Here is a 26361-nt window from a genome sequence, read left to right as displayed (position 1 = left end):
GGAAGCTGCCAGAAGGGTTGAATGTGACTTGAAAATAAAAGCCTGCCACAAGGAAAACAACTGCAGAACAAAATGCATTCACCAACCAACCACCCTGCCTACCCCGGCCATGCAGCCATCCCTCAGCCACCTCCATGCTGTGACATGTTCCGTGCTTCTGCTGGCCATGGGGTCTGTTCAAGCAACAACCAGCCATGAAATAATGCCTTCACGCATGATCAAACATTACTGACACACAACAATGGCCCTCACTTCCCTCACCAAGTATCAGTTTAGATAACAAGGCCCATTTTCCCTCCGTACCCTGACTTCTGCAGCTTTTTGGTTCTATTTTTCCGCCCTGCTCACATATTCCTCACACACACCCCTGGCAAACACTGAGGGAATGTAGGCTTCATCGCGCTGTAACACAGTGGCATTGCAACTCAGAAGGCACGGAGAAGAGATCAGTCATTCTCCTACAAAGAGATGCAAATCATAGCTCTCCCTGTGCTGAGGCAGGACAAGCCTCCAGTGACTGCAGTGTGAAACCTCCTGGAAGATGGAAACATGAAGATCAAGGACAGGAAGAAGAAAGCAGGTGTTGTAGAAGGTCCCTCTAGCAGCTCCTGAGGCTCTCTGTAAGAAATCACAGATGTATCATGCACACAGGTGCCCGCAGGCTGGACAAGACCCTGGTGCTGGTCAGCAGAGCAGAGAAGCCGACCCTGCCCCTGTCCTGGTGCCTACGGGAGCTGATGATGAGCAGCTCCGTACACCACACTGAATATTTATCTGCAAGGCTCAGCTTGGGAGCTCTTACAAACAGGGATTTCATGGGAATCACTGTGCTGGGAGCTCTACTGAGCCAAAGGCGTGTGGCCATTTATCCATCTAAGCACAAGTGGTATAGCTGGAGTAGTTATTACCCTTCAACTGCACGGGCTCAAAACTTGCAAGGGTGGCTATTTCAAATGCAAAACAGTAAAATGTAATCTCATTCCTCCTCAATTTCCTTCCTTGTTTTAGTTCCTTCTGCTTGTCAGGGCCTGGTACCATTCTTCCAGGAAGTTTCCAATAGACGCCCTTTGCTCAACACATTGATCAAATACCAAGAAGCCATATCCCTGCAGTCTCACATGCAGGAAATTCCATGCTTTGTCAAAACTTGGCTTGAGACAAGAAATAAAAACTCTACATGTTCAGAAGTCTTCCGAGCACCACCACTTAGACAGTCATAAGTATTTAGTTTAAACCTCTATCACAAGAGCCACATGTTTATTATTCCTATCTCAAAGTCAACTAATCAGTCCTCCTCCTCTTCCAAAGCCTCCCTATCCATTTTCTTTAGAAACATATTTACACACAGAGTTAACACCAAGGTCTTTTAGGCAGAGGGGTTGGGAGAACTATTTTCTGCAAAGGCAGCGGATCACATTCAAACAAATTATCTCCATGAATCAAGAGAGGTTGGGAACTGCTGTGGTACTGCAGCTGTGGAGCACACCACTCACCTCTTCCAGCCTCCTGTACAATACTGGGCCATCATTCATTGCCATGTGGTTACAAAGCAGATGGCTTTCTCTGAATCTCTCCCTAGAATAGCAAGATTGAGCAAGACCAAACATAAAAAATAAATAAATAGGTTCATGCTTGTTTGCTGACAAATCTAAACCAAAAGCCTGGCTACTAATCAGAGAAAAAAAAAAAAAACATATTGAATATTTTTAAATAAAACACACCTTTTAAAACTTTTATAACAGTCTTCCTATTTGCTGGGGCCCAACCTCCTGTTTTTTTGGGATATCTGGATATGATGATGCTGAAAATGGAATGCCCAACCCACACCTACCTCACGCAGGTGTTCTGTGGCTTAACCACTCTTAATGAAGCGCTGCTGGTCCTTTGACAGCTATTACTACTCAGAATTTGTGGTAACACTGCTCCTAAAATAGCTGGCTATGAGAGGTCTCCAAGCAGCGTCTTCTCCAATTCTGCCTGGCTACCACGCAGCACTCACCTCATGTACCCAGGCTAGGAGCAACCAAGTAGAGGCCAGGAGAGCCCAGAAGCAGTCAGCTTTCTGCACAGCTTCCAAGCTCAGACACCACACAGCAATAATCAAGACAAGATCCTTTACCATAGCAACTTGGAGAAGCAACTCCAACAAGCCCTCTACATCACATTCTTTCCATTTGCCCTCTGGCAAGTCTCTGCCTGTTTGAACAGATGCCATCAAAGTGCTTGTCCACGTTGTGCTGTGCTGGTTTTTTTCCAATTTACTTCACCTTTCTTCTGCTTAAAAGAACAAACCAGCCTTTACAACCTGCATGTTCACCTGATGGCAAAAGATGACTAAACATAAAACCAGAACAATTTGCCATCCAGATCCCTACATAAAGGTCTACATTTAAGTGTTATCTCCATCACAACTGACACTACACAAACATATTCCTGAAGACAATATGTCTTCAGCTGTTAGAACAGCACTATGAGGCGATGTTGAACAAAGTAGCCCTTTACTGGAAATTAGAGTACAGACTTTCTCTTACGAAGTACAATCCCAACCCCAAACTATGGCTGAGAATTATCTGAGAAGCCCTACACAGGCGCAAGACAGACTCAATCACTTTGAGCAAGATCTGAGCCTATTTTTTAATTCAAGATATAGTTAGACATTCATCATGCTTTTTTTTTTTTTTTTTTTTAAAGAAAAAAAAAGTTTCCTTATCTTTTCTTTAGCTTTCCAGCTTCCAATTACCAAATGCATATAACTGCTTGGGATTTTACTCGGAATAAAATCAAGTATTGCTAACCTTTTTATCTTACTGTCACTGATCCCATGGTATGAGTTTTTGTTGTTTTGCTTTTTTAACTCAAGGTTATAAAAACAAATGGTCGAGAATATGTCTTTTAGACATCTGAGCAAGAAAAAATGATACATGTGTGACTAAAGAGGCTCAGTCTGGAATGAAGTAAGAACACCTCAATTCTTATTCAAAAAAAAAAAAAAAAAGATTTCAATGTCATTGTTTTTGGATGACTGGCTGTGTATGTGTAGTTGATCTGCATGAAAATGTTTAAAGCCAACTATCTTGCATTTTTTAAACTCCAGATTCCAAAGAAAATGGCCACAGGCATGAGTAGGCTGTGCAAACTCCCTTGCTACAAAGCTTGTATTACTGATTTTATTATTTTTTAATATATCCTCTATGTATCTTGCTGGAAAAGTCTAGAGAAGTATCATAAGCACTTGCAGAAAGTTACTATCTGTCTCTGTAAAGTACTCAGTGAATTCTAATCTATATCAAATGCTAAAGAAGGTTCAGGCAGACATGGACAAAGAGCTGTCCTCAATGACACTCTACAGAACTTAGTTGCTTTTTAAAGAACTCTTCTGATTTTATCACCTTTGAATCCCACAAGGCTGCCTCCAAAAGAACCACTTGACTCTTCTTCTGCCAAAAGGAGGGTACACGCTTTGAAAAAGTTAATGAGTAAAGCTTGGAAGCAAACGAATCTTGCAATTACACCACCACACATGGGGTTACGGCTAGGTGAGAGAATTGGGGAACAGCTCCCCCACTCCCCACTTGCATTCCCCATTTATCAAGTTATTTAATCACATACCTAGCTAATAAATTTTAATGGGGTGACTCATGTGCTTGAAGTCAGGCATGCCTACAGGCATCCTGATGGAACAGGGATAGAGGGAGCGATGCATGTTGACCCTGCAGAAAAAACAACCCATCTAATATAAAATAACGTGTTTTTTTGTTGAGACCACTGCTTTCAGAGAAACATCACCCAAGCTATCTGGTGTTTACTCCGTATTGTGGAGTTCCAAAATTCCCTAAAAATTGGCCTTATTAGCAATAACCTTTCTCTTGCCAAACTGCCTAGGCAGCAGGTTGCCCTTTAGTGGGCATCTCCACAGAACACTGTCACACATTGCTACTGAAACAATTCACAAACACTCCTAAGTTTCCCACTGTAGTTTTTCCCTCTCTTATCAAATTAAGATAAGAGAGAGCATAAGAAAATATGACAGGGAGAAAATATACAGCTTAATTACCTGGAAGGCTACAGATAATCAAAGCAAGTCCCAGGGCCAAAACAGGACAAATACGTTCTGACTCTTCTATAAACATTAAATAGCCACAGTATATCCCTAATTGCTAAAAGTACTCAATGCAGACTAAATTGTAACTGCATAATTACACAGTGAGCACAAAAAATGAACAGAAAACTGTGTCCACACACAGCTATGGAGGCTGGAGCTCAGCTCCTCGTGTATTACCATTATGAAAAATAAATTCAAATCTAGGGACTTACCAAAGATTTCCATGCACTTAAAAACAGTAAAATCTTCCTCGTTATTCTCTTTTGTAAAAGATTAAGTCCCATGTTTTCTTACAGAGAGAATGCAAGAAGGAAGTAATTAGCCTTCATATCAAGCTCGAAAACAAAGCCCTAAATCATATGATACTCTAGTGTCAGCAAAAGGAAATGAACATGAAGCGAAAAAAAGATTGTTTTATGGCTGAAAACACAGTAAAAATATGAGCCTCCCTGTCTTCGAGCAAGCTTTACTCAAAATTCTAAAAGCTTAAACTCCAGAATTTGGTCAGCACTGGGCTACAACTGAGTGCATCTTACTGCGCTTGTCCAAGGCCGTACCTGGAGAGCAGGGCAAAGGTTTTTCTCCTGGCTCTTTTTCCAATACCCATTTTGCTAGAGAAGAAATTTCCTGCTCTTCTGCAGTGAAAAGCACTTGAGGCTGCCACCCTGTCTGCAAGGATAGGGATAAGAGAACTGGAAGCTCACATCTACTTTTGAGCCCTCTCAAGACACGGAAGCCAGCCAACTCATCCCCAGACATCCAAGGCTTTACACACAGGGTCCACCAGTACCCTCAGGCAGATCAGCAGCAAACAGGCTCCTCCAAGAGCCTTTCCTTTCAGGCAGCAGGGATCTAGCAACTGGTGAAGGAAGAGAGCAGACAGGAAAGCAAGAGGTTCCTGTACAGCGAGGATGAGAAAATACGTTGGAACAAATTGAGGGAACCTCATTAACGAAGTGTATTTAAAGTACAGGCTCTCCAGTGTAGCTCCCAGCTAACTCAAAGCCATCCTCCAGCTGCTGGCTATAGCTGCTGGTGCTCTTTGCACCCTTGGCCCCCCAGGCTCCCAGGACTGGCTTTCTGTAAAGGTCAGGACAACATTTGAATTCACTGGGGAAAGAGGAAAGGAGGATGCCACCCCAGCCTGAGAGGCACAAGAGGTAATAGTTCTGCTCTTCTGCCTCTTACTTCACCTACATAACTTATTCATCACAGGCTGCCCACTTCAAAGCCCTGTTAGTCAAGTATATGTAAGCACTGGGACATACCCAACCCTTCACAGGCGTGAGCATGAAGTGCTGCTACACTGACAAACCTTTCCTAAAAAACACAAAGTAATCCACTGCCAGGCTCTGGGTTTTCAGACCTGCGTTTAACAGGGAAACCATGCTTCCTCTAGCACCCATCAAGCACGCAACTGACACACAAATCAAGCCATGTTTTTTTCTGGCTGATCCCCCACTGGAAAGCCTGCTAACAGATTTTTGCCAATAGCTCTGGGGATTAATCCATCTCTGTCCCTGCACCAGGAAAATAAAGCCTCACACAGACCAGCAGGGCAAGATGCTGCACTCGGCAGATACCAGAACCACACAGCTACAAGATACAACACTGGCAGATGCAGAGGTAAAATTTTTGCACATTACAGCATCTTGTTTTTTTTGTGCCCTTTTATCTTCCAAGATACTCAAGTAATTAACTCCTATCCCAGAACGTTTTTAACTCCATTCTGCTTAGGATTGCAGCTCAGATTTTCTTAAAGCAAAAGCACCATACAAAAAAAAAAAAAAAAAAGTAACGCCCATTTGCCTTTTCAAAGGGGTGGGAAATTAATTTAAGGGCAGTAAGAGCAGAGTTCACTGCAGATAATAATTTCTAACTCTCTGAATTTATTGACAGCCGTAGAACTCCTCGATTTCTAGCTGAGCCAGTAGCACAAATAGAAGCAGCAGCACTTATCCTGGCACACAAAGCAACCGAGCAAGGTCTACGCTACACTGACCTTGCCATCTGGACATGTGGCAAGCCCAGTGCAGAGGCATTTCTAGCATTATCCTCTATAATCATGTAAAAACTGTATTCTGATGAGAGAGGCCAAAAGACCCATGCTCCAAAGGCCCAGCTGATAACTGCAATCCATCAGTCCCTGTTCTGGAAGCCAGGTCTCTCACATCACACATAGATGCCCACGTTATCTCTTCCCAAACATTAACAAATATTCACACTTTATGCATGAAGATCATGTTTTTTATTCCCTTAGTCATACTGAGTGAGAGGAGAACAGCAGGTAAGAAGCTGATCCTATGTTCCCAGTGAAAAAACTGGAAGGACTTTATTCGGGGCTGCTGTATGTTCAGGATTAGGCCTGAACGGTTTGTGAGAGGCTCTGGAATGAAGCCGTTACTGAGCTGGGAAATAAAAGAATACAATAAAAGCTGTGAATGCTGGTTCCCAATTCTGTACCCACTACACAAACACTTCCAAAGGGCGCAACCTGGCAGTGCTCAGCCCTCTGCAACCACTGCCTTCACCGTGCTGGGCACCTGGGCACATAACGGGGCTCAGCACCAGCACACATTGCCCTTGGGAGGCCTTACTCAGGAATCCTCCATCAGCTATGCTGAAAAGGCCCTGTGCTGGAAACTATGAAACAGCTGTAGCTTCAGCTCCCACTTCAGTATTACACACCAGTGTTATCAGCCTCCATCTTCGTGCCAGGAATTCTGCCGGAATTTGCTCTCTGTAGACTAAAGAGAAAGAAGAACAACAAAAAAGATTAAGGGGGGATGGAGGGGGAGAGGGAGAGAGAAGATAAAAGGCTTTTTAATTATAGTTTGACCTTCTGAAAAACAGGCTGAAAAACCTGATGTAATAATTCCTATATCAACCCTGTAACTTGTACCAAGTCTTCCTGTGCAGCACTCATCCTGCCTGGTCCATCCTGCTGTATTGCAGCAGCTTCCAGCCTCCATTCAGTCATCTCACACAAATGGGCTCTGCCCTGAGGAGCTTGCTGAGCTGCATCACACAAATCCCATTGTTCCAGCAGCAGCAAAGGCTTTAGCCAGCTGAGCACAAGTTGCATTTCTTCAAAACAGCACATTTTTGGGAGAACCAAACACCTCCAAGGCCTGAGATATAAAAGACTATAGGTTAAGGAGGAGATCCTCCAACAACAAAAATACATACAACCCTACAACCCCTTCCCACACTCTGACATAACATGATGCTACAGGGCAAGAGGGAGCAAGTGTAACAGTTGTGATATGTTGAAGCAAGTAATGTCACTCACTCCGTGCCTCGTACAACAGATTGACGGATTGCCAGCACAGAACTTGATTTCTAAAGGCAGCCAGCTGAAGACAAACTGTCAGTAGAAGGACCAAGATCTTTTTTTGAAAATGAATAAACACAATGCTTGAATCCCCAAGCACTCCGGACTTTTATTAAAAGAAAAGCACAATCCAAAAGAACAAATCCTGATATGAGTCCACAGAGGAGAAGAGTCTGTCTTCTGCTTAGAGAAGATGAAAACTGCTTTCGTGAAGGATGTCATTATTTAAGTATCAGCAATCCAGACCAAGAAAAACAGGTTAATTCTGGAAGAAAACAATCAGAGGGCATTATGGGGTTTTCAGAAACCCAGCAATGAATCAGCTAACCAGAAAATCAGATACTTCCACTGAAGCCCGTCTCCCATGACGATTCTTCCCAATTCTGGGCCCAGACGTGACATCCACTTGTTTGGAGAAGTGCACGAGAAAAAACGTTAATAAAATGACACCAATCATTCTACATGACATCAAGAAGGAACCGTGCTTCCTGTTTGTCATCTGCAGAATATGAAAGCTGCTCCACAGATGCAAGTATTTCAGAAGGAGGTGCCACATAGGTACACAGATCCATGGGATAAAACAGTTTTACAGAGTTTGTTGCTTTATACCTGTCAGTGTGCAAGCCTGTACCGAAGTCTACTATAAGTTTAACAGTAATGTTGCACGTAGTGAAGAAGGTAGGCCAAGATGAAGCAGTTTTTAAAGGTTTCCTGGAAAGCTGCCGTGCCAGACTACTCTCTGTGGGAAGGGAGTTGTCTTCACAGCAGTCCTAAGAAAAGCTGAAACTCAATTCACTGGATTTCTGTAAAATAAGCTTCAGTTTCATCTGATGCCAAATAAGCAAAGTTGCAACTGCTGTGGAGTTTCTTGACACATAAAACTTTATTCTGGACCTGTGTGTACAGTAGGCAGCATCTACTACTCAAAGGGCCATAAAGAAATGAATGTAAACGTGCTGGAAAAGAGAAAGTAACACTCAAATCTATCAACAGATAGGGACAAAGTCTGTCCCTTTCAATTAATGTCAATATAGCCACTGCTTTTGATGGGCCTGTAACACAGCCACACAGCATTCCTGAAAAAAGGACCAAATGAAGCACCAAAATTATAAAGAAGACAGAGAGCTGGTGATGAGAAAACAACTATGTTTTAACCAGAATTATTTAAGTACTACAAACTTCAATTTTTCCTGTTCTAAGCAAAGCAGACGTAAAGAAGTCAGCAACACCGTGACCTGTACCCAACAGATGGATCTCTTCACCTAAGCTTGCACATCAGATGTGTAGGAAGGACATTAGGGATGTTCCCGCACAGTTTTATAAATAAAACTTGACCAAAACAAAAAATTACATGCAAGTTTTCCTAGACACCTCGTCAAGGCTAACACCTTTTCTTCCTTACACCCTCACTCCCCCAGCACAGCATCCAACTCCTGCCTAGCAGCCTGAGATGCTCTGAAGTATTGTGGTCTATTCTCAGCACAGGGCATCAAATCCTGCTCTGGAGCAGCTATGAGAGCTGGAAACAAAACATCTGTAACAGAGTTCTGAGGGTGTAGACCCTCGTACCAGCATATCTCCACGCTCACCACAATGCACAACGGCTTCAGACTGTGGTGGAGCTGCTGAGCAACAGGACAGGAGCGCTGCAAACATCAGTTATGCAGAACAAAGGGATGGGTGGGAGAGCCTTGGCAAAATAAAACTAAGTAGCAGAAATCATACAAATGAGCCTGGAACAGGCTGGGGGGTGGAAGAACAGGCAGCAATCCTGTTGCCTGCTGAGATTCCTGAGCCGGGAAATGGGCGATGCAACGCCAGCAGAAGGCAGCACACTGCTTTCAGTCTGCTCATCCAGATCCAGACTGGGTGTGCTTCTGCCCTCTTCGTACAGGAACTTCACCATTTACATAATTTACCCGGAGATAATCAAGAGCTGGCTTGAATATTGCATGAATTAATCCAAGAATCCTCATGCATGCTACACCCAGGAAAATGGTTTATTTTCCCAGACACCCCAGCTGTATTGCTGTCCAGGTTTCATGAACTGGAGTCTGCAGAAACATTCCCCCTCACATCAGATTTTCAGCGTGGGTACTAGCTCGCTGAAATCAATGAAAAGAAACCTGTTGTATTTGCCAGGTATGAACTGGGTTATCAGGACATTCCAAGCAGATTTGTAATGAAGTAATTGCCTTGAATATTGACATTTATACTCTTGTATCTGTAGGCATGACGAAGAAAAAAATACCTCTTGCACAAGAAATCTCTAGTCAAGCATAACGCGAAAGTCAGCTGTTTTTCAATATAAACAGTAAGGTAACTTATTAGGCAGTGGTTACGCTATTTTAAAGTACACGCTGGCATTATTTCATACCAGCCTTTAGGCTTTACTATTCAACCTGACTATTTCTAGTTTTCAGCTGGCTGTGCTTTTTAGCTTTGTACAATGCAAAACACAGTTAAATGGTACCACCTCGGAACTTAGGCCTAATGCCATTTGTTGGTCCTACAGCAACTGGAGCCAAAAAAACAGGATTTATTTGCAGGAGAAACAACCTGAACAACATTAGTTTGTTTTTGAAGGAAGACAGCAGACTCCTGGATAAGTGGGAAATATTCCCATGGAAGAGAAAGACACACCTGTAAGCTTCAGGTATGTCCTTATTTTGGAAATTGATTTTGGGGACGAGAGATATTTACTCAGCATTTTTCTCACTTCTTGCTACCAGAAAGAGTGGATTCATCCACAGCACACAAAAGACTCTCTATAGGGACCATTTCACAACAACTTGATCTTTTCTGTCTATTAGCAGAGGCTTGACTTAATTTTTTCAATACTATATACACAGACTTACATCACATGAGCTAAAAGAATACCCCAATAATTGACAAGATTAGGTGTGGCCAAATGTTTTTCTCGCGCAGTTCAGAGATATCGTAGTCAGGCAGCATCGTCTCAAAACATAACGAAAGATGACATTTCATCAGACAACATAGATGTGCCAGGCAATAAATCTTGCAGCAGAAGGCTCCTTCCTATTTTAATTCTAGTCGTCACCGATGGAAAGATACAATTGTCTTTCTCAAGCTACGACAGACAGGAGAGAGATGAAGCCAAAGCAAACACCCCAAACAACAGAAAAAAAAACAACACAACACAACACACTGAAATACTCAGGATTTCATTTAAATCCCAGTGTACTCATTCTGGTCTAATAAAAATAGCCCACCCCACTGTTTGCACAATCCCTGAGATCAGTAGATATTATCCTACAGCTGCCTGCACTACTCAGAACCGTACGGAGGCTTGCTTCAGTGGGGCACATCCATCTGTCTCCCCCTCCCTTTATCAGATGCTTCATTTCAGCCCCAAGCATGGAACTGGTGGGAGATCTCCCCCACCGTGACTTGCGGATCTGTGCCCTGCTGACCACAAAAAGGTGTCCCTAAGGCTTTGACATTTTGCACTGTTTTAGGATCTGCCATCTAAAGGTTAGCAAATAAAGCTGTTTTGCAGTACTCCACAGGAGTGTTTTTTTTTATTCGGCATCTGACCACGGTGGCTGTCAGCACATGCAGAAAGGGCTCTCGTGTGTAGCAGCACAGACCGTCACGGACTACAAAAATCCACCTAAAAACATGGTAAACGTGGCCGCAGTTAGCCCGTGCCAGGTTGTACTGCGCTGCTTACAGCACCAGATTTGTCCAAGCCACCCAGCCTGAATCTCTAGCTATGGTACTGCAGTGTAGATCGGTCCTGAGGTAGGAACCATTCACTTTTTCCATCCCCAGCCACACAACCAGGCAACAACAAAGTACAAAATGAAATCCCAGCACCTCGTCCCCCTTCCTGCACTCCAGCCGTGCACAACAGCCAGGCGGGTAAGGAAAAAAGCAGCAGTGGCAGCAGCAAGAGTCAGAGCCAGAAGAGTTTAAAACATTACCTCTTAAAGAGAAGATTTAGATATATTATCAAGTGAAGTCTATTCGTGTATCAGTGGCCACTTTTCCTTCAGAACAAACGATCAGAAATAGCTCCTTCAGTGCCAGCAGCTCAGCACTCACAAACAACCCTTTGACAAGGAGCCAGCCTGTGTCCACGGAGGATATACGGCCCACTGGGACCAGGACTCAAACCAGCTTGCTTCTCCTCCTTGCTCTCCTTCTTGTTCTCCAGCTCCCTGCATGCCTGTGGGTAAATCACTCAACCTTCCCGTGCCTAAATTCCACATTTGTGTAACAAGGATAATCGCTCCTTGCTGCTACAGAGAGCCATTGTCAGATCACGTTGACTAGTGATTGACAGGAGCCTAGGTACTACAGACAGCACCACTGAAAATTGCCCCTCTGCCCCAAAATGCTTGATGAGAAACAAATGTTCATTTAAAAAAAATATATATATATATTTCAGATTCAGTTCCCCAGTAGCTACCACAAAGAACAGCAATTTAACAAAGACTCTACAAATGGGGAAAAACAACAACAACAAAAGACACAATTTGGCAATGTCCTTTCCAGATTAGGCTTTTAACCTGACATTAAAAAAAAGAAAACCTACATGCACAATCACGTATGATAAACGTAACGACAAAACAACAGAACAAAGAAGGTGGGCAATACTGTTCGTTCTAGCTTAAAAAAAAAAATTACAGTGCACTCAATTTGCCAGTTTTATAGGTGATGTGACAGGTCCTCAGTTCATCTTTGGACAATGTGAGAACAGAATGATTAGCAGTGTATGATGACAGTGATCGCTGGCTGGTTCCTGGAGAGCTGATAAGTTATTAAGCTAAACAATGCATCACTATTATGAGCAAGTCAGTGCACTAACTGTAATTTCCTTGAAAGCTGAGCAGTGCATGATTATACTTGTCCACTCAGACTCCCTGCTGGCAGCTCCGTATTCTGCTATTGTTCAGAGCTCCACAGCCTCCCCAGTACCCAGGATACAGCCGCCTGAAAATGTATTCTTCACATCCAGCCCCCGTCGTGGCAGCTGTCATCTGAAGGGTACCGGGAAGAGAGACATTCTCTGTCCTGAAGCACAGCTATTAGAGCCCCTGAAAACATGTGTTTTTGTTTGTCAGCACAAGCTACCTCTCGTTTCTTGTCGAGGCAATTTCCATTTCAAGAGTGCTCTGACTTCAGAATGACATATATACATATATATTATATACATACATTTCTACTTATTTGTGTGTGTGCATTCAAAAACACACATGCTCACAAGTACATCCCTGGCTGTTTTCTTTATGACGCTCAGGAAGACTGCTGTTATTACTGGAAGCTCGAATGGACATCTTGCAACCCTACTTACGTTTCTCTCTGAAAGTATAAGCAAAGAAGACAGAGCACACCTTCAGTAACGAACCTAGGAGAAGTAGGAACAGAAAAGGCAAAAGAGAAGGAAAGCACAGCAGTCAGATGAGAGGGATTTCAAGTGGCTAATGCAAACACAGACTGGAAACATGGCTCTTGTCACTCCTACCAGAAAGAGGCAGTTCAGCAGTGGTGGTGGTGCAGGGCATGGAAAAAAGAGTCAGGCTCCTACTACAGAGCTGCTCTGTGAGATGAGCAGGTCCCTCACCCCCTCTATGTCTCTCAGTTTCTCCCTCCATGCAGAAAGCCAGCCGTGTCTCCCAGCTCTCACAGATGCAGCCAAAATGCACCGAGATGGGTGACCCCTGAGCACGCAGCGGCTGCAGGGATTGCAGCTGCAGAGCGGGGTAGTGCAGGGGCCTGATGCTGCACTGCTGGAGAAATGGAGTAAAGCAAGTCCCTAACCCACATGGTTATGGGGTAAGATAAGCACAGAGATCCCTGTTTTGATTCCCTAAACTAATTTTCAGCAATGCATCTTCACTCCTTTCTGCATGAAGTTACACTAAGCCTCCCCCCTCCCCAGCTTTGGTACAGTTTCACCATGCTTTTGTCCTGAAAGGTTGTCAGCAAGCCTGTCCAGGAGGCAATTTTCTTTTAAAAGCCCCTAAGTGTTTTTCCCTCCCACAGTAACAGACATTTCAGAGTCTAAGCCCCATTGGCTTCTAATGAGCCTTGGGGTGCCAAGTGCTTAAGCCATTTTTTTTTAAATGGGACTTAGGTGATTCTGAAAATATTATCATGTACCTCACATTAGATTTGATATAAAGTGAACATTAAGTGGGAAGAAAACCTGACACTGAGAACATTTGACAAGTGCTTAAAAGGTAGAGTCTAATTCATTTCAAACTTTGTTTTATGTTAGAATTGTTTAAGGAGCACCATGAAATTCTCTCATTGTCCTTTTCTCTGTGCTGATCCTGCAAGGAATATATAAACAGTAATATGTTTAAACAAGCCAAGGAAAATGTACCACTCTATTTTGAATCCAGGAACTGTTCTATTCCTGTCATTGAGAGTTTTGTTGTTGTTGTTTTTTTCAAATGCAAGTAAAAAATCATTATTGTTGGAATTAAAAACACAAAAGGAGCAAATGTAATACTCAAAACATGATACTAGTGATACACAGAAGATGTGCTTATCCTATAGTTTGGCAAAACAGAAAACACCACTCCTGTTCATGTATCTCATACTTCACAACTTATTTCTATCCCTACAACACGATCGAATCATCTGACCATTCTCCTGCCCAGTAAAGAAGGGGTAAGAAGTCAAACAATCATTTGTACCCTGACTCCAAAATTAGCCATCCCACAGCTGCACTACAGCAGCTGTCTGTGAGCCCGTGCCATACACATAACCAAAATGATTTGGCTTCAGAGGTGCCTTTTTTTCCCTCACTGAACCTGGATCACGCTCGGCAAGCTAACAACAACCTCCACAACAGCAGAGGTGGGAGCTGCTGACTCGGGGCCAGGAATCTCAACTGCTTGGCTACGATCCTCCATCTGCACCCTCAGCTATCCAGCCAACAGGGGCTGCGCCTAGAGATAGAGTCAGGAACTGTTTTAAGTGCTGTGGCCATCTACAAATCCATAAGAAAACACACGGTTATGTTCTAGTCAGAGGGAGCTCAAAAGGAGATGCACTGCAGTAACGCACCACGGAAGGCTATCAAGCATGGATTAACAGCCAAGGATGTACTGGCTCAAAGGCTTGCTGATATACTGCAAACATAGAAGAAAATTAATTTAAAGCATATACCAACATACATCTCCAAAGACCACCGATGTTACACGAGGCATTTTACACACACATGCACACACACTTTGTCATTTCTGACTTTTTTTCCTGTTTTATTTCCCCACCAAGAAGTAGGTCATTATCACTTGTACACTTTCACAATGAGATACCCATTGAAAACACGCTGCTTCACAAGCCCATTAAAAGCTAATACATAACCATATTGTTTTGAGACTATTTCATATTTAAATCATTCCCTGAGATTACAATCCAGCCACCATCTGAAAGAACAAAGCCGTTCAGACGGGTACAGGACGCACAAAGTCTTTTTACATTAGTCATTCCAGGCTGATTTCACAGCGCTGCGCAAAGGAGAAGTATTTATTTCCCTTACGCTGCAACACCAGAAGAGCTACCAGGGGACAGCTCGGTGATCCGGCACCATCCCTTCCCTTCGAGACCTCTCCCCTTGCCCAGACACACAGCGTCAGTCCTCAATAGCACGGAGCGCCTGTCCCGGGGTCAAGCCCCGGCGGCCCCCGAATTACAGCACTGCGATGGGTAATGTGGCAAGGCACGAAGCCAAGAAAGTGACTGCGTGCACAGAAATTATGAGAACCACTCAGAAAGGCAGGGCGTTGGAGTAACTTGATACGGGTATGAGGGCTATAGAGAAAACTCTTCCATATAGTGTGGTTTCATCGCATGATGAGTATTGCAGAAGGATTTCAGGAGCTGTGCAATAACCAAAGCACCACTTTTCCTGCAGGCCATCCACCACACAGTGCTGTGCGCTAAACCGAGCACCATTTGGACTCTATGCCATTCTAATACTTTCCCTTACTTGTGTCAAAGACATAAATAAAGCTTCCATGTCGAGGACTGGGGTTGAAGTGGCTTCATTAGTCTTGTACATCCATCTAACGGTCCTACAAATTGTAATTCAGCTGCCTGCACTGATACAGAAGTGAGTACATGCCCTTTCCCAAGGCCAGCTTTGCTCTTATCCAGCTATGGAATTTTTTGGCTTCTACTTTGTTTAAATTAGAGCAGCCTCGAGGCTGCTCTAACTTCAGCTTTTTTTTTTTTTTCTTTAAACAATGTGCAGCCAATAAGCAGTTTCACATGAAATGCTCACGAAGAAACATAAAGTACCAATAAATTAATGCAACAGACAGTTTTTCTTCCATACTGAGGGACCTCTCCAAAGCTAAGAGGTCGTACAACCCCACTATTACCTTCAAAAAACACATTGTCCTGTTTAAATGAAACATTAAATCACAAGTTATACTAGGATAGGGAAAGCAGTGCCAAACAGAACAAAGTTATAATGTCAGGAAGGTCAACAACACCTCAACTCACAGGACAGCAAAGCCACGTGCAGGGCTTTAAGTACAGGATTCACCTGGGCAACACCCTGCGGGACCATCTCCACTCAATTGTGCCTTAGCTGGGGAGGCAGTCAGACCAGATGATGGCCAGAGATCCTTCCCAACCTCAACCACTCTGTAAAGATGTGCTGTTTTCTTCTTCTGTGACAGCACTGTACCAGGCTTGGACTGAAAACACCACAAAAAGGTTAAGGTCCTACTACAGCATTAACTGGCGTAAGTCCCACAAGAGGCTACCATGTGGTTAGGAGACCTCAGTCTCCAAGCCAACCTCGTGCTTTGTCGTTCTTCTCCCTCCTTGAAGTAAACCATAACGCTTGCTTTGGTCAAGCTGAATTCTTGCAAACCTCTCCTTTGCTCAGCCAAAATCATTCTGGTCTAGCAAAGAGGTCCCCGTTGGCCATCAAAACGCTGAGACACCTGTGTGCCAGGGACACTGAAAAGAAAGTAAACATTAAACCAAAAATCTTCCTGTTAAAAGCAATGCTCTGTTCTCAAGGAATCTCATCATTTTATCCATTCCTAACTACCGTTGCCTCATCTGCAGTGCCTGTAACTCAAATCCATTTCATTTTCCAGAATAATGTATTAATTTTATTTGCACAGAAATCTCTACAGACAGTCTACACTGCTGAGTTTTGCCTGAAAAAAAGACCTCAACTGAAACAGCGATCTGTCTTGAGTTGTGTGCCGTAGTCCACAAAAGACAAGCATTGCTGGACACACGGCCCCATCTCTTGCTGCAGAAACCCATTCACCAACTGTTCTAAAACCCATGGTGAGCTCGAGAGAAGGAGCCACAAGCATGTATGGTTTCCCACATTGCTACCTCAGCTCACGCAAACAAGTCATGCACAGTAAAACTCTGCCTGGCTGATGAAAACGCCAAATGGGTGATAACGCACACCTCAAAACACATCATCTCAGTATTTTACAGTCTGTCGCAAATTTATCTCCGCAGCAATGAGAGGGAAATTCTACCATGCCCATTTTGCAGCCCAGTAGTTAGGACATGAAAACAGTTAAAAGTACAATTTTATTTTAACATTATAAAATCCGATCTACAGATTTCAGATACCTGAAATCATTTTTTGAGTGATGGCATCTTACGTGTAAGGAAGATTGTTTAAACAAGAATTAACTATCAAAGGAAGTATGTTTGTTGCTGAAACTCCAAAGCAAATTTAACAAGTCAATTGAGGAGAAATCGGTGACAAAGCAACTGGAACCAGTCCATTTACGCAATAAGCCAGATTTTAATAGCAACAACATCTTCTGCAAGAAGAGTAATTTGAAACGAGGAAAATATTCTCTCAATTTAGTTCAGAATGATCACTAGTTCATTCCAGGTTGAGACACAAATTAGGAACTGAAAAAGCAAGTAAATTTGTTTTTTCTTTTTTTTTTTTTTCCCCTCCAGTCTGCAAACAAGAAGTAGGTGTGGGAGGCTGAGATCTACTAGCTCTAATCTCTTGACAGGCATAGTCTCACGTCACCATCAAATCAGTTTGTTTTATACAGATCAGAACAAATTGTTTAGTTGCATACACAAAATAGGTTCATACTTTTTTTTTCTAAATACTCAGCACATTTAATGTTGTTCATTATTTTAAAACAGCAAATCAAAATGCTTGCTTGCCATGTTATAACCAAACTCCAATTTCCACCCAAAAGCAGCGTGAAGAAGATCACAACTGGAAGATTAATCATGTAATAAATAAGTCATCCATCATTTTCAAAAAAGCATAAAAATAAAGACTGAGTAAATCTATGTAAATGTATACAGTTGCTTAGATGCATACAGAGTATATCCTTCTCATTACTAAAACAACCTTTTTTCGTTTTGCCGAGACCACATTTATTTGCAAGCAAGTGCCTTAGAAGCTATCAGCAGAGGAGAGTCAATCGCTCTTTAGGAAAAGAAATAAAAATAACAAATGTTAAACAAGATTAACATGGGCCATTTCCATCACGGTCTCTGACTTGTCAACTTCAGCCAACTCGCCCTGTAAAACAGGATATATTCTCTAGCATAATAAAGGGTTGAATGCTCATCTTTTAATCACAGAACTAGAATAAATATTCAGGTATCACTAAAACCAGTGTATATCATTGCTCAGATCCTCTGACACAATATTTCTAAAAGCCTGAACAGAAAAAAAAAAGACCAGAAAAGACGTTTTAACTGTTCTACCTGTGTCAAAACTTGTAAATTTTCCCCTCCCAGCTTTAGAAATTGCCCCCAGTATCATTTAAAAATAATAATAGTAAAAAGTCCACCGATTTGAATACTTTTATATAACACTTCAAGGTTGCATTTTTACTTTCAAATTAATGTAGTTTGCAATACCTTATGACATCTCTGGTATCCTTTGTAATGAGGACACTAAAACCGTGGGTTAAGAAAAGCAACGTTTCCTATAGAGTTACATCTGCATCAAACACATTCACACTTATGAAGCAGTTGGGTTCCTTCTTTACAAACAATTTCTACTAAAAGAATTTGGGCCAAGGACAGTTGACCAGCAACTACAGCCTACATCTCCCTACAACTACTGGACAGTAATAGCATAAGTATCTTAAAAAAACACTTATTCCATCACATCAACGAAACTGAATTGGTCCAGAAAGGTCTGAAAAGCAATTGCTTTGCCAACTGAGCCATCCACACAATAGCACGTCCCAAAGTCCTCCAAAGACTACCCGTGGTTTGCTGCCACCAAACAAGCTCACTTGTCTTTTCCTCATGCCAACATTGTGCTAAACAGCAACTCCAATAGCACAGCATTAATGCTGGGAGCCCTTTGAAGTAGGCTGCAGTACAGAAGGACTTTTTTATTTTAATCTCCGGTTAAGAATATTTAACCAAAGTAAGGAACAAGATCTGGTTGGTGAGGAAGTTTAGGCATTCATTGCTTTCTTTTGGTTGTAAAAATAAAACTTTATCAACCAGTACAAAATGTTTATGATACATCAGACCACAAAAATGAGATCTGATTCTCTGTTTCCATGGGCAGCACAGTAAAACTTAGTGCTGTATGTCTGAAACTAACGGGACTATATAGTCATGAAAAAGGCTTTATCAATCTTTATTTCCTTTGTTCTCTAATAAAACATTTTTGTCTGTTGTTTTCTCAACAACTGTATCTTACAGTTAGTTATACAAAACCAAGCAGAGCTTGGGGGAGGAGAGATCTTTTTACTTTGAAATGATAACTGCAACTTACAGGCTTTGCTCTGTTGATTCTGAACTGCAATGAATGGAGTTATTTCCTCACATTCCTCTTGTATAATTCTTCCTTCACCAGCCTTCAGCTATCAGCAGATCAGAGCTGGAGTTTACTCTGGAGTTGGCAGTAAACAAAAGAACAAATCTGCACTGTTTCCTCTGAAAAAGAAATTGTAGCTCTTGTCCAAACACATTTAAAAAAATTGAAACATGCAGGACGATTAAGGAGTTGTGTATTAGATAAATGAGGTAGTGTGCTCAACAGATATAAAAAAAAAAAAGAGTAGAATTAAGTGAAAAGATCTACATATTTATAGAGGACAAACAAGGCACTGTCAAATAGTTCCAGCTATCAAACGGGGCCTAATTTAAGTTATAACTCAGCAGCAGGAATAGCCTGTGGATTCAAGCTATTGTGTTAATGAACAACTCAACTGTTACTTCTCGATGATAAATGCACAACAGTCATGCGATCCTTAGCAGACCTGCAGCGCTGCTGCTGAAGCAGAAGAGCGCCCAGCTTGCAGAGGAAGCCATCTAGGAACTAACAAAAGCCACATTTTTCGTTTAAATATTGACTTTCATCTGAAAGTAATAAACAAATATTCAGCTGAAGGGAGTTTTAACAATTTACATGGCAGAAGATAAATATTTTTTCCTCTTTTTTATTTCTCAGCTCAACATCAGTGGGCACCAGTGCTGCTTCCTCTACATGACTGAACTTGTAGCGTATCCCCAGATGATGGATTGCATCTGTGCAACAGCTCTGGCCATGGACAGCAGCAGTTCAGCATGGGAAATGAGGAATAACAACCACCCCAGGACAAGCTACAGCCAGGTGTTTGTTTATTTAAAAGGCAAATGTCCAAGTTCAGATGGGGGGTGGGAGAGGAAAGGGAGGAAATCTTACAAAATGAACAGTTCTGTTACAAAAGCCAACATCTAAACCAAACATTTCTCCAGCTACAAGGCACTGTGAGTTTGGTCCAGAACTGCTTCTTTGGTCCAGATTCTGCCTTCTGAATCCCACTTACTTTCTAAATGCTCCTGACAGCTTCTGACCAGGCACCAGCCTCAGGGCAGGCTGGGGACAGAGGGACACTTGCCAGGCAGAGACAGGAGTAAACCAGGGCAGTGTCAGAGCAGAAAAGAAAGGAAAATCACAACAACATTTGAAAATAAACAGTAAGAGACTACCAGGAAGGAAACCCACTCTTTACAAGGTTTAATGTATTAAAATACCACAGAATGTCCTCACATCCCAGTGGTAACTGGGATGCCCAGCAGCCCCAAATAGAGCGATGACATTCACAATTAAAGAGCTGATGTCCTTTGTTAGGCCCAAACAAACATCTGTTCGCTCTCCCTCTTACTTGTTTGATTCTCCCCAGCTCTCGCTGGTCCTGACCATGCAGCAGCAAGCTCAGCACCACACAGGGACACGGGAAGGCAGTCAGGAAGGCTGAGTGCTTTGGGGAAGGGTAGGCAGGTGGCTTCGGCCACCAGACTTCACATTGCTCCAGCCTCCCGTGGCATCTGGACATCAATGTTTGGGTCCCTCCATAACTGATGGTCAGCCAGCCGGGCTGAAAAAGGAGTCCCCAGACCTCAGATACCACACACCAAAAAGAAAAAATGAGTCATTTTGGAGCCTTTGCCACACCAAAGGAAAACAAGAGCAACCTGTTCTGGTGAGTCAACACCGCAAAAGCCTCCATTCAGTGGTCTTCCTGGGACATACTGAGGGGTGGAAGCCAAGAGCAATAGGTTTTAGCAACAGGAGTAACTTATCCTTGCCAGATCACCCAACGCTGCAGACCAGTCTGTACTTCATAATAGGGACATAAATGACCCTTGTTTGCTTAAGTTTATACCAAAGGAATGGACTTCTGATCTCCTGAACTCCCTTAAATGATGCAGATTTTAAGATATATTTCAAACACTTGTTCATCCTATTATGTTTTGAAATCCAAAATAGATCTTTTATTACAGTATCTCCAATTTCAGGACACCTAAACGGTAAACAAGCGATGAGGGAATGAAAAACACTTATATTAATAGCAACAACACATTGTTTATAAGTAGGGGTGTCGATTATTACTAAGCAAAAGGGACACATCACCAAAGAAACTATCACAAAGTTAGCAAAAATAACAAACCTAGCTTCATGGCTTATTTATATACGAGAGAATCACAGAATTTCTAGGTTGGAAGAGACCTCAAGATCATCGAGTCCAACCTCTGACCTAACACTAACAGTCCTCCACTAAACCATATCGCTAAGCTCTGCATCTTTTAAAGACCTCCATGGATGGTGACTCCACCACTTCCCTGAGAGAAGCCAGTTTATTCCACACAGCTTATCGCTGTTTACTTCTCACTACCCTTTGATTGGAATGAACATTTTTAAGCACCTCTCTGAGAACCCCTCCTGCCTCCGAGCGTCCCCTGGCAGAGGCAGCGTGGCAGCAGTGCTGAGCACAAGGCAGAGGCCAGCCTGGCTCCTGCAGCCCACCCGGCTCCTCTGGGAAGCATCTCTTCTCTCTCGTGGATCCAGTGCCAGGTCTGGAATCTGCACCTTGCAAAGTACCTGTGATTCTGCTTGAAGCCACCGGTGTGCAGCAACTGCACCTCTAGAAGGCGACCTGGGAGCCTTGCAGAAGAAAACAAGATGCTTTAGAAATGGCTGCCTTAAACACTCCTGAGACTGAGGTCTCACCCTTCACACATGGAGAATTTGTTCCTTCTCTTTAGCACACTGAAATAACAAGGACCACCACAAACTAAACGCTATCAGAAAACTCTCAATTACAGATTTTAAGATTTTCGATGCTAGGCACAGGACCTACTATTATTTTAACTGCCCAGCTCTGTGAACAAACCAACCTCTCAACTTCATCCTAATTATAACTTAATATCATTAGAATTTAAATAACACCTTTCTCCCTCAACTACTTCAATTCTCTGTTTACCACCAAACCTTTATATTAGGTACTGGGACCAAGAGAGGAAAGGCTACTTGTTAACTCATTGACTCCAGATGTTCAAGGGTCTTTCTATCTTAGCATTACCCAGAAACCAGCAAACGAAGGCCAGTTCCTTTATACACAGTGCTTGGAAAAACCCTGACCCCACTTGATTCTCCAGGACTTGAACTCTCCGTATATATTTTTATAAACTCAAAAGACAAGGTCAACCTCACTTTTTCCATGTACTAGTGGCTCAGTGCAGGCGTTACCCAAGACTTGAAACTGTCCTTCCTCCCCCTCCATCCAGATTTAATTCTTATGCTGTAGAGGGAGACGTAGTTAGAAGTGTGCTGCAAGCAGGACAAAGATCAAGGCTGGAGCATGGTAGCACATTAGGATGTCTATCAAGTCCTCGAGCAGGTCGTTTGGGACACATCATCTGACAGCATGAGATGTTTTAACCCTGTAGAAAGGAGGTGCTTAATTTTGGTGGGAGGGAAGCTGTTCTTCTTGCAGCACTACAGGTGGGAAGGATGAGCACAATTCTCTGCCCCAGAGAATGAGCATTTACAGGGGCACATACAAAGAGAAAATGATGCAGTGTTAAAACCAGGCACAGTTACATTTACATGCACAAACACAAGGCACACCTTCTGAATAGGCGAAGATCCTTGGCACCAAGGAACCCATGAGCCAAATGAAGACAGGTCACGATCAGTAAAACACTAGGATGATGACGCTGAGAGCAACAGCAAAGAGATGAGGTACATGCAAATCTTCAGCATGCAACTAAACATTACAGGGACCTGATCCTCCACTAGGGTGCCTGGCAGAGTTCAGGTGAAGTCAATGGGTCTGCACTTACTTACACAAGCAGAGCACCAAAAGCACATTGCTCAGCATAACTAAGTCGGGGTTTCACTATTAGCTATCATTTGACTATCTGTCTCAATGCATCTCTGCATAAGATATCTCATACCTAACAAAGTTATGATTAATAGTGTTTTTCTTTCAGCTCAGTTCAGCCCACTGTTTTATTCACTACTGGTCTCACCTCTTCACCTCGTTAACTGCTTTCTTGCTTCTGGCCATCGGAATAGTTCCAAAATTGCTGTTCTTTGTTCAAAAAAATACTGCTATTGTAACAGAAGCTAAATTAAAAGACTCATGACATGAACAAGGGCAGACAAAGTGGCAAAAGGCCAACTAACGAGAGGGAGATTTGTTACTTTTCCTTCCCAAGAGGATTAAGAAAAACGTACAAGATTTGAAAAATTGTTCCAGCCCTATTCCCTAGTGTACGAGAACGTGAAAGATATTCCAATACTCCTTCCAGATCACTTCTCAGAAGTGAGAGCCTATGTAAAGCTGTGGAATCTCTTGCCTTACCAACAGAAGGATACTGGTGATGTCATTGCCACCTCTCTGGATCACATCTGTCCCTCAAATCATTATTTCTCACTGGCAGCCTTGCAGCACAGGTAAGAGCTCTGTTTAAGGTCTCAATGGGAAAAAGATAGGTAGTAAAAGTAACGGGCATTTTTATCTCATCAGATAGGACCAGCAGAGATGTAGGCCACCTTCTGCTTTCATCCCTCATGTAGGCCTTCCCAGGTGGGGTGGTTGGGGGGAAATCTGTCTTGCACATTAATAAGAAGTTGTTGTCTCCTGGGTGCATCCACTTGTTAGAGTGAGAATAAACCAGCAGGACCATAAATTCAGTTACATCTCTCAGAGACTTTCACTTGTCACACAAACACATCCATCAGAGCAGAAGGTCCATAGGGCAGGGGTCTTGGGTGCAGAAACCCAGAGAAAGAGCAACATCTCAGCACTATCGGCTGTCTCAAGAACGACAGAGGCAAGCTTTCCCTTCTTTCCCCTACATTGCTACTCTCTGCAAAAACACAACAAAAGGGAAATAGATAGAAACTCCCCATGCCAAACAAAACCTTTCCACAAACAGCTTTCTTCCTGACCAGTGAGGTTCCATGGAAGCGTTACTGTTACTCACTGCGTGGAAAGAGCCAGACACCAGTGACCTGGGGAATCCCAAACTGCCCAGTGCTGCACCCCAGTGCGGGACCAGCTATCGTACCGCAGGGCAAAGGGCACACTTGCTGTCCGAGCCTTTCACACCTCTCTACGTACAGATACAAAATTTAGCATGAAGCAAAAAGAAAACAGGACCATCCACGAACTTAAATACGTAAATAAATCAGTAACCCCCAACCCCCAGCCTATGCATTAGAAGTGACAGGTTTGAAGATTTCATTGCTGACGCCGACAGCGACACTTTGTCAGCAGGGGGGGAGCAACAGCCCCCCCACCAAATCAGCAACCGCTTTCAATTAGCAATGAAATAACACATGAAAAATAGAAATTTAAGATTGAAGAGCCTTTAATACCCCGCTGGGTATTCAGGGACAGCAGTAAACAAGGTGCTGATGTGCATTACGCTGCAAACAACGTTAGCGCTGAGCCAAATGGGATGAGCCCCAAATCAGAGTGAGATTTCAATGCATGAAGTTTAACTGTGAGATAAGGGACTGTAATCAAATTACACCACAAATAGGTCCATTCATCCATAAGCATTATTGCAGAGAGAGGATTGAATTACAGCTTGGAATAAAACAATTTAAGAAATAAAAAGCAAATTTATTATCTATTTATTATTGTCCTACTGCCAAAGAAAATTTCCCACCTTCATTACAAGAATGCTATCTAAGATGAATCTGAAGAGAAAGCTGAAATACCAATTATCAGGCTGGAAAAACAAGAAGAGTTTGAGTCGTGCTATTTACATTCCCATTCCTCCTTCTGAATAGAGCAACAAAGTCAACAAGCGAAGTGAAGACATAAGAATATGCATTTGCAATTCAAGTTGTTTTGCTGTGAAAGGCCTAGGCAGCAAGGCACACACAGTAACACTGGCCAGAGCGTTTTCTTTCCTTCCCCTAAGAAAAAAATAAAATTCTTCACGGTGCCTTCCATTACAGTTGTTTTTTTTTTTTTTTTTTTTTTTTTCCCTCCAGAAAGCTATCACAATCCCTATTACTCAACACCACGATTTTTAAAGAGCACCAAGTGCAAGGCGAGCACTGCCCCTGCCCTCCTGCAATCCGGCAGCACCAAAAAAACACCTTTTAGCGCAAACCTTTGCACGAGCCGCTCCGGCAGCGAGCGGCAACGACCGGGAGAGGGGAGGAAAAAAAAAAAAAAAAAAAAAAAGCGAGAGAAAAAAAATAAGAGAGCAAGAAGGGGAAAAAAAAAAAAAAAAAAAAAAAAAAAGGGAAGAGGGGAAAAACACCAGCACCAAGCACTCCTCCTCCTCCTCCTCCTCCTGCCGCTGCCTTTGTTGTCCGGCGGTGGCCCCGAGCCTGCCCCCCCGGCCCCCACCTGTTCCCGTTGCGCTGCCCCAGGACCTTTTGGGGGGGACCCCAAACTCCGGCCCCCCCAGCTTGGGATGGGGCAGGAGAGCTGCGGGGGGCACAACCCCTGCTCCCCCCAAAAAAAACACCCCTCTAAGGGGCAAGGTGTCCCCCGGGGCCAGCACCCCGGCTCGTAGCAAGCAGGGTGCCCCCCCAAAAAACACAGCACCCCAAGGTGCCCCCCCAAAAAACGCAGCACCCCAAGGTGCCCCCACCCCTGGCAGCAGCACCCTGGGGTGCAGGGGGTGCCCCCCGAGCAGGGAGCCCCCAAACTCCTGCACCTCCCCCCGAGGGGGCGAGGAGGGGGCGCCCCCAAACCCCGTCCCCTTTTGGGGGGGCAGAAAGGGGGGGTCCCCGGCACCCACCTGGTCTTGGAGGAGAGGAAGGCAAGTTTGATCAATCCGTAGGTGAAGAGCTGGATGCTCTCCTTGGCTATGCTGGCCACCCGGAGCCTGTGCTCTAGGATGTGCAGTTCCATCTTTTCCTCTTTCTCATTTGTAGTTCATCTAGCCCCGGCGTTAATGGGGGGGCTGGGAGGGGAGGTGGGGGGGGGGCTCTTACTGCCGGCGCCCCGGGCTCGCTTTTTGTGTTGCCGTTGCTTTTATTATTATTATTTTTTTTCCCTCCCCCTCCTCTCCTTCCCTCCTCCTCCTCCTTCCCTCCTCCTCCTCCTCCTCCTCCTCGCCCGGCTCCTCTCCCCCTGCCCGGCTCCGGGGGCGGGGGGTGCCAAAGTTGCGCGGGGGGGCGCGGAGCGGGGCCGGGGCAGGGGCAGGGGCAGGG

At 43.6% G+C, this 26361-nt stretch overlaps 1 protein-coding gene across 1 annotated transcript in view; it reads right to left on the bottom strand.

Moving 5' to 3' along the window:
- The window catches only part of CASTOR2 (cytosolic arginine sensor for mTORC1 subunit 2), a 127608-nt gene extending 101258 nt beyond the window's left edge, over positions 1-26350 (bottom strand). The window contains exon 1 of the mRNA XM_084492920.1: positions 25947-26350. Within this exon, the coding sequence (XP_084349046.1) occupies positions 25947-26059 (113 nt within the window). The 5' untranslated portion in view covers positions 26060-26350. The remainder of the gene's footprint in view (positions 1-25946) is intronic.
- Between the last annotated feature and the right edge of the window lie 11 nt (positions 26351-26361).

The sequence above is a fragment of the Aythya ferina genome (genome assembly GCF_964211825.1).
Source record: "Aythya ferina genome assembly, chromosome: 19".
Taxonomy (NCBI): Eukaryota; Metazoa; Chordata; class Aves; order Anseriformes; family Anatidae; genus Aythya; species Aythya ferina.
This window is presented reverse-complemented; position numbering and strand designations above follow the sequence as displayed.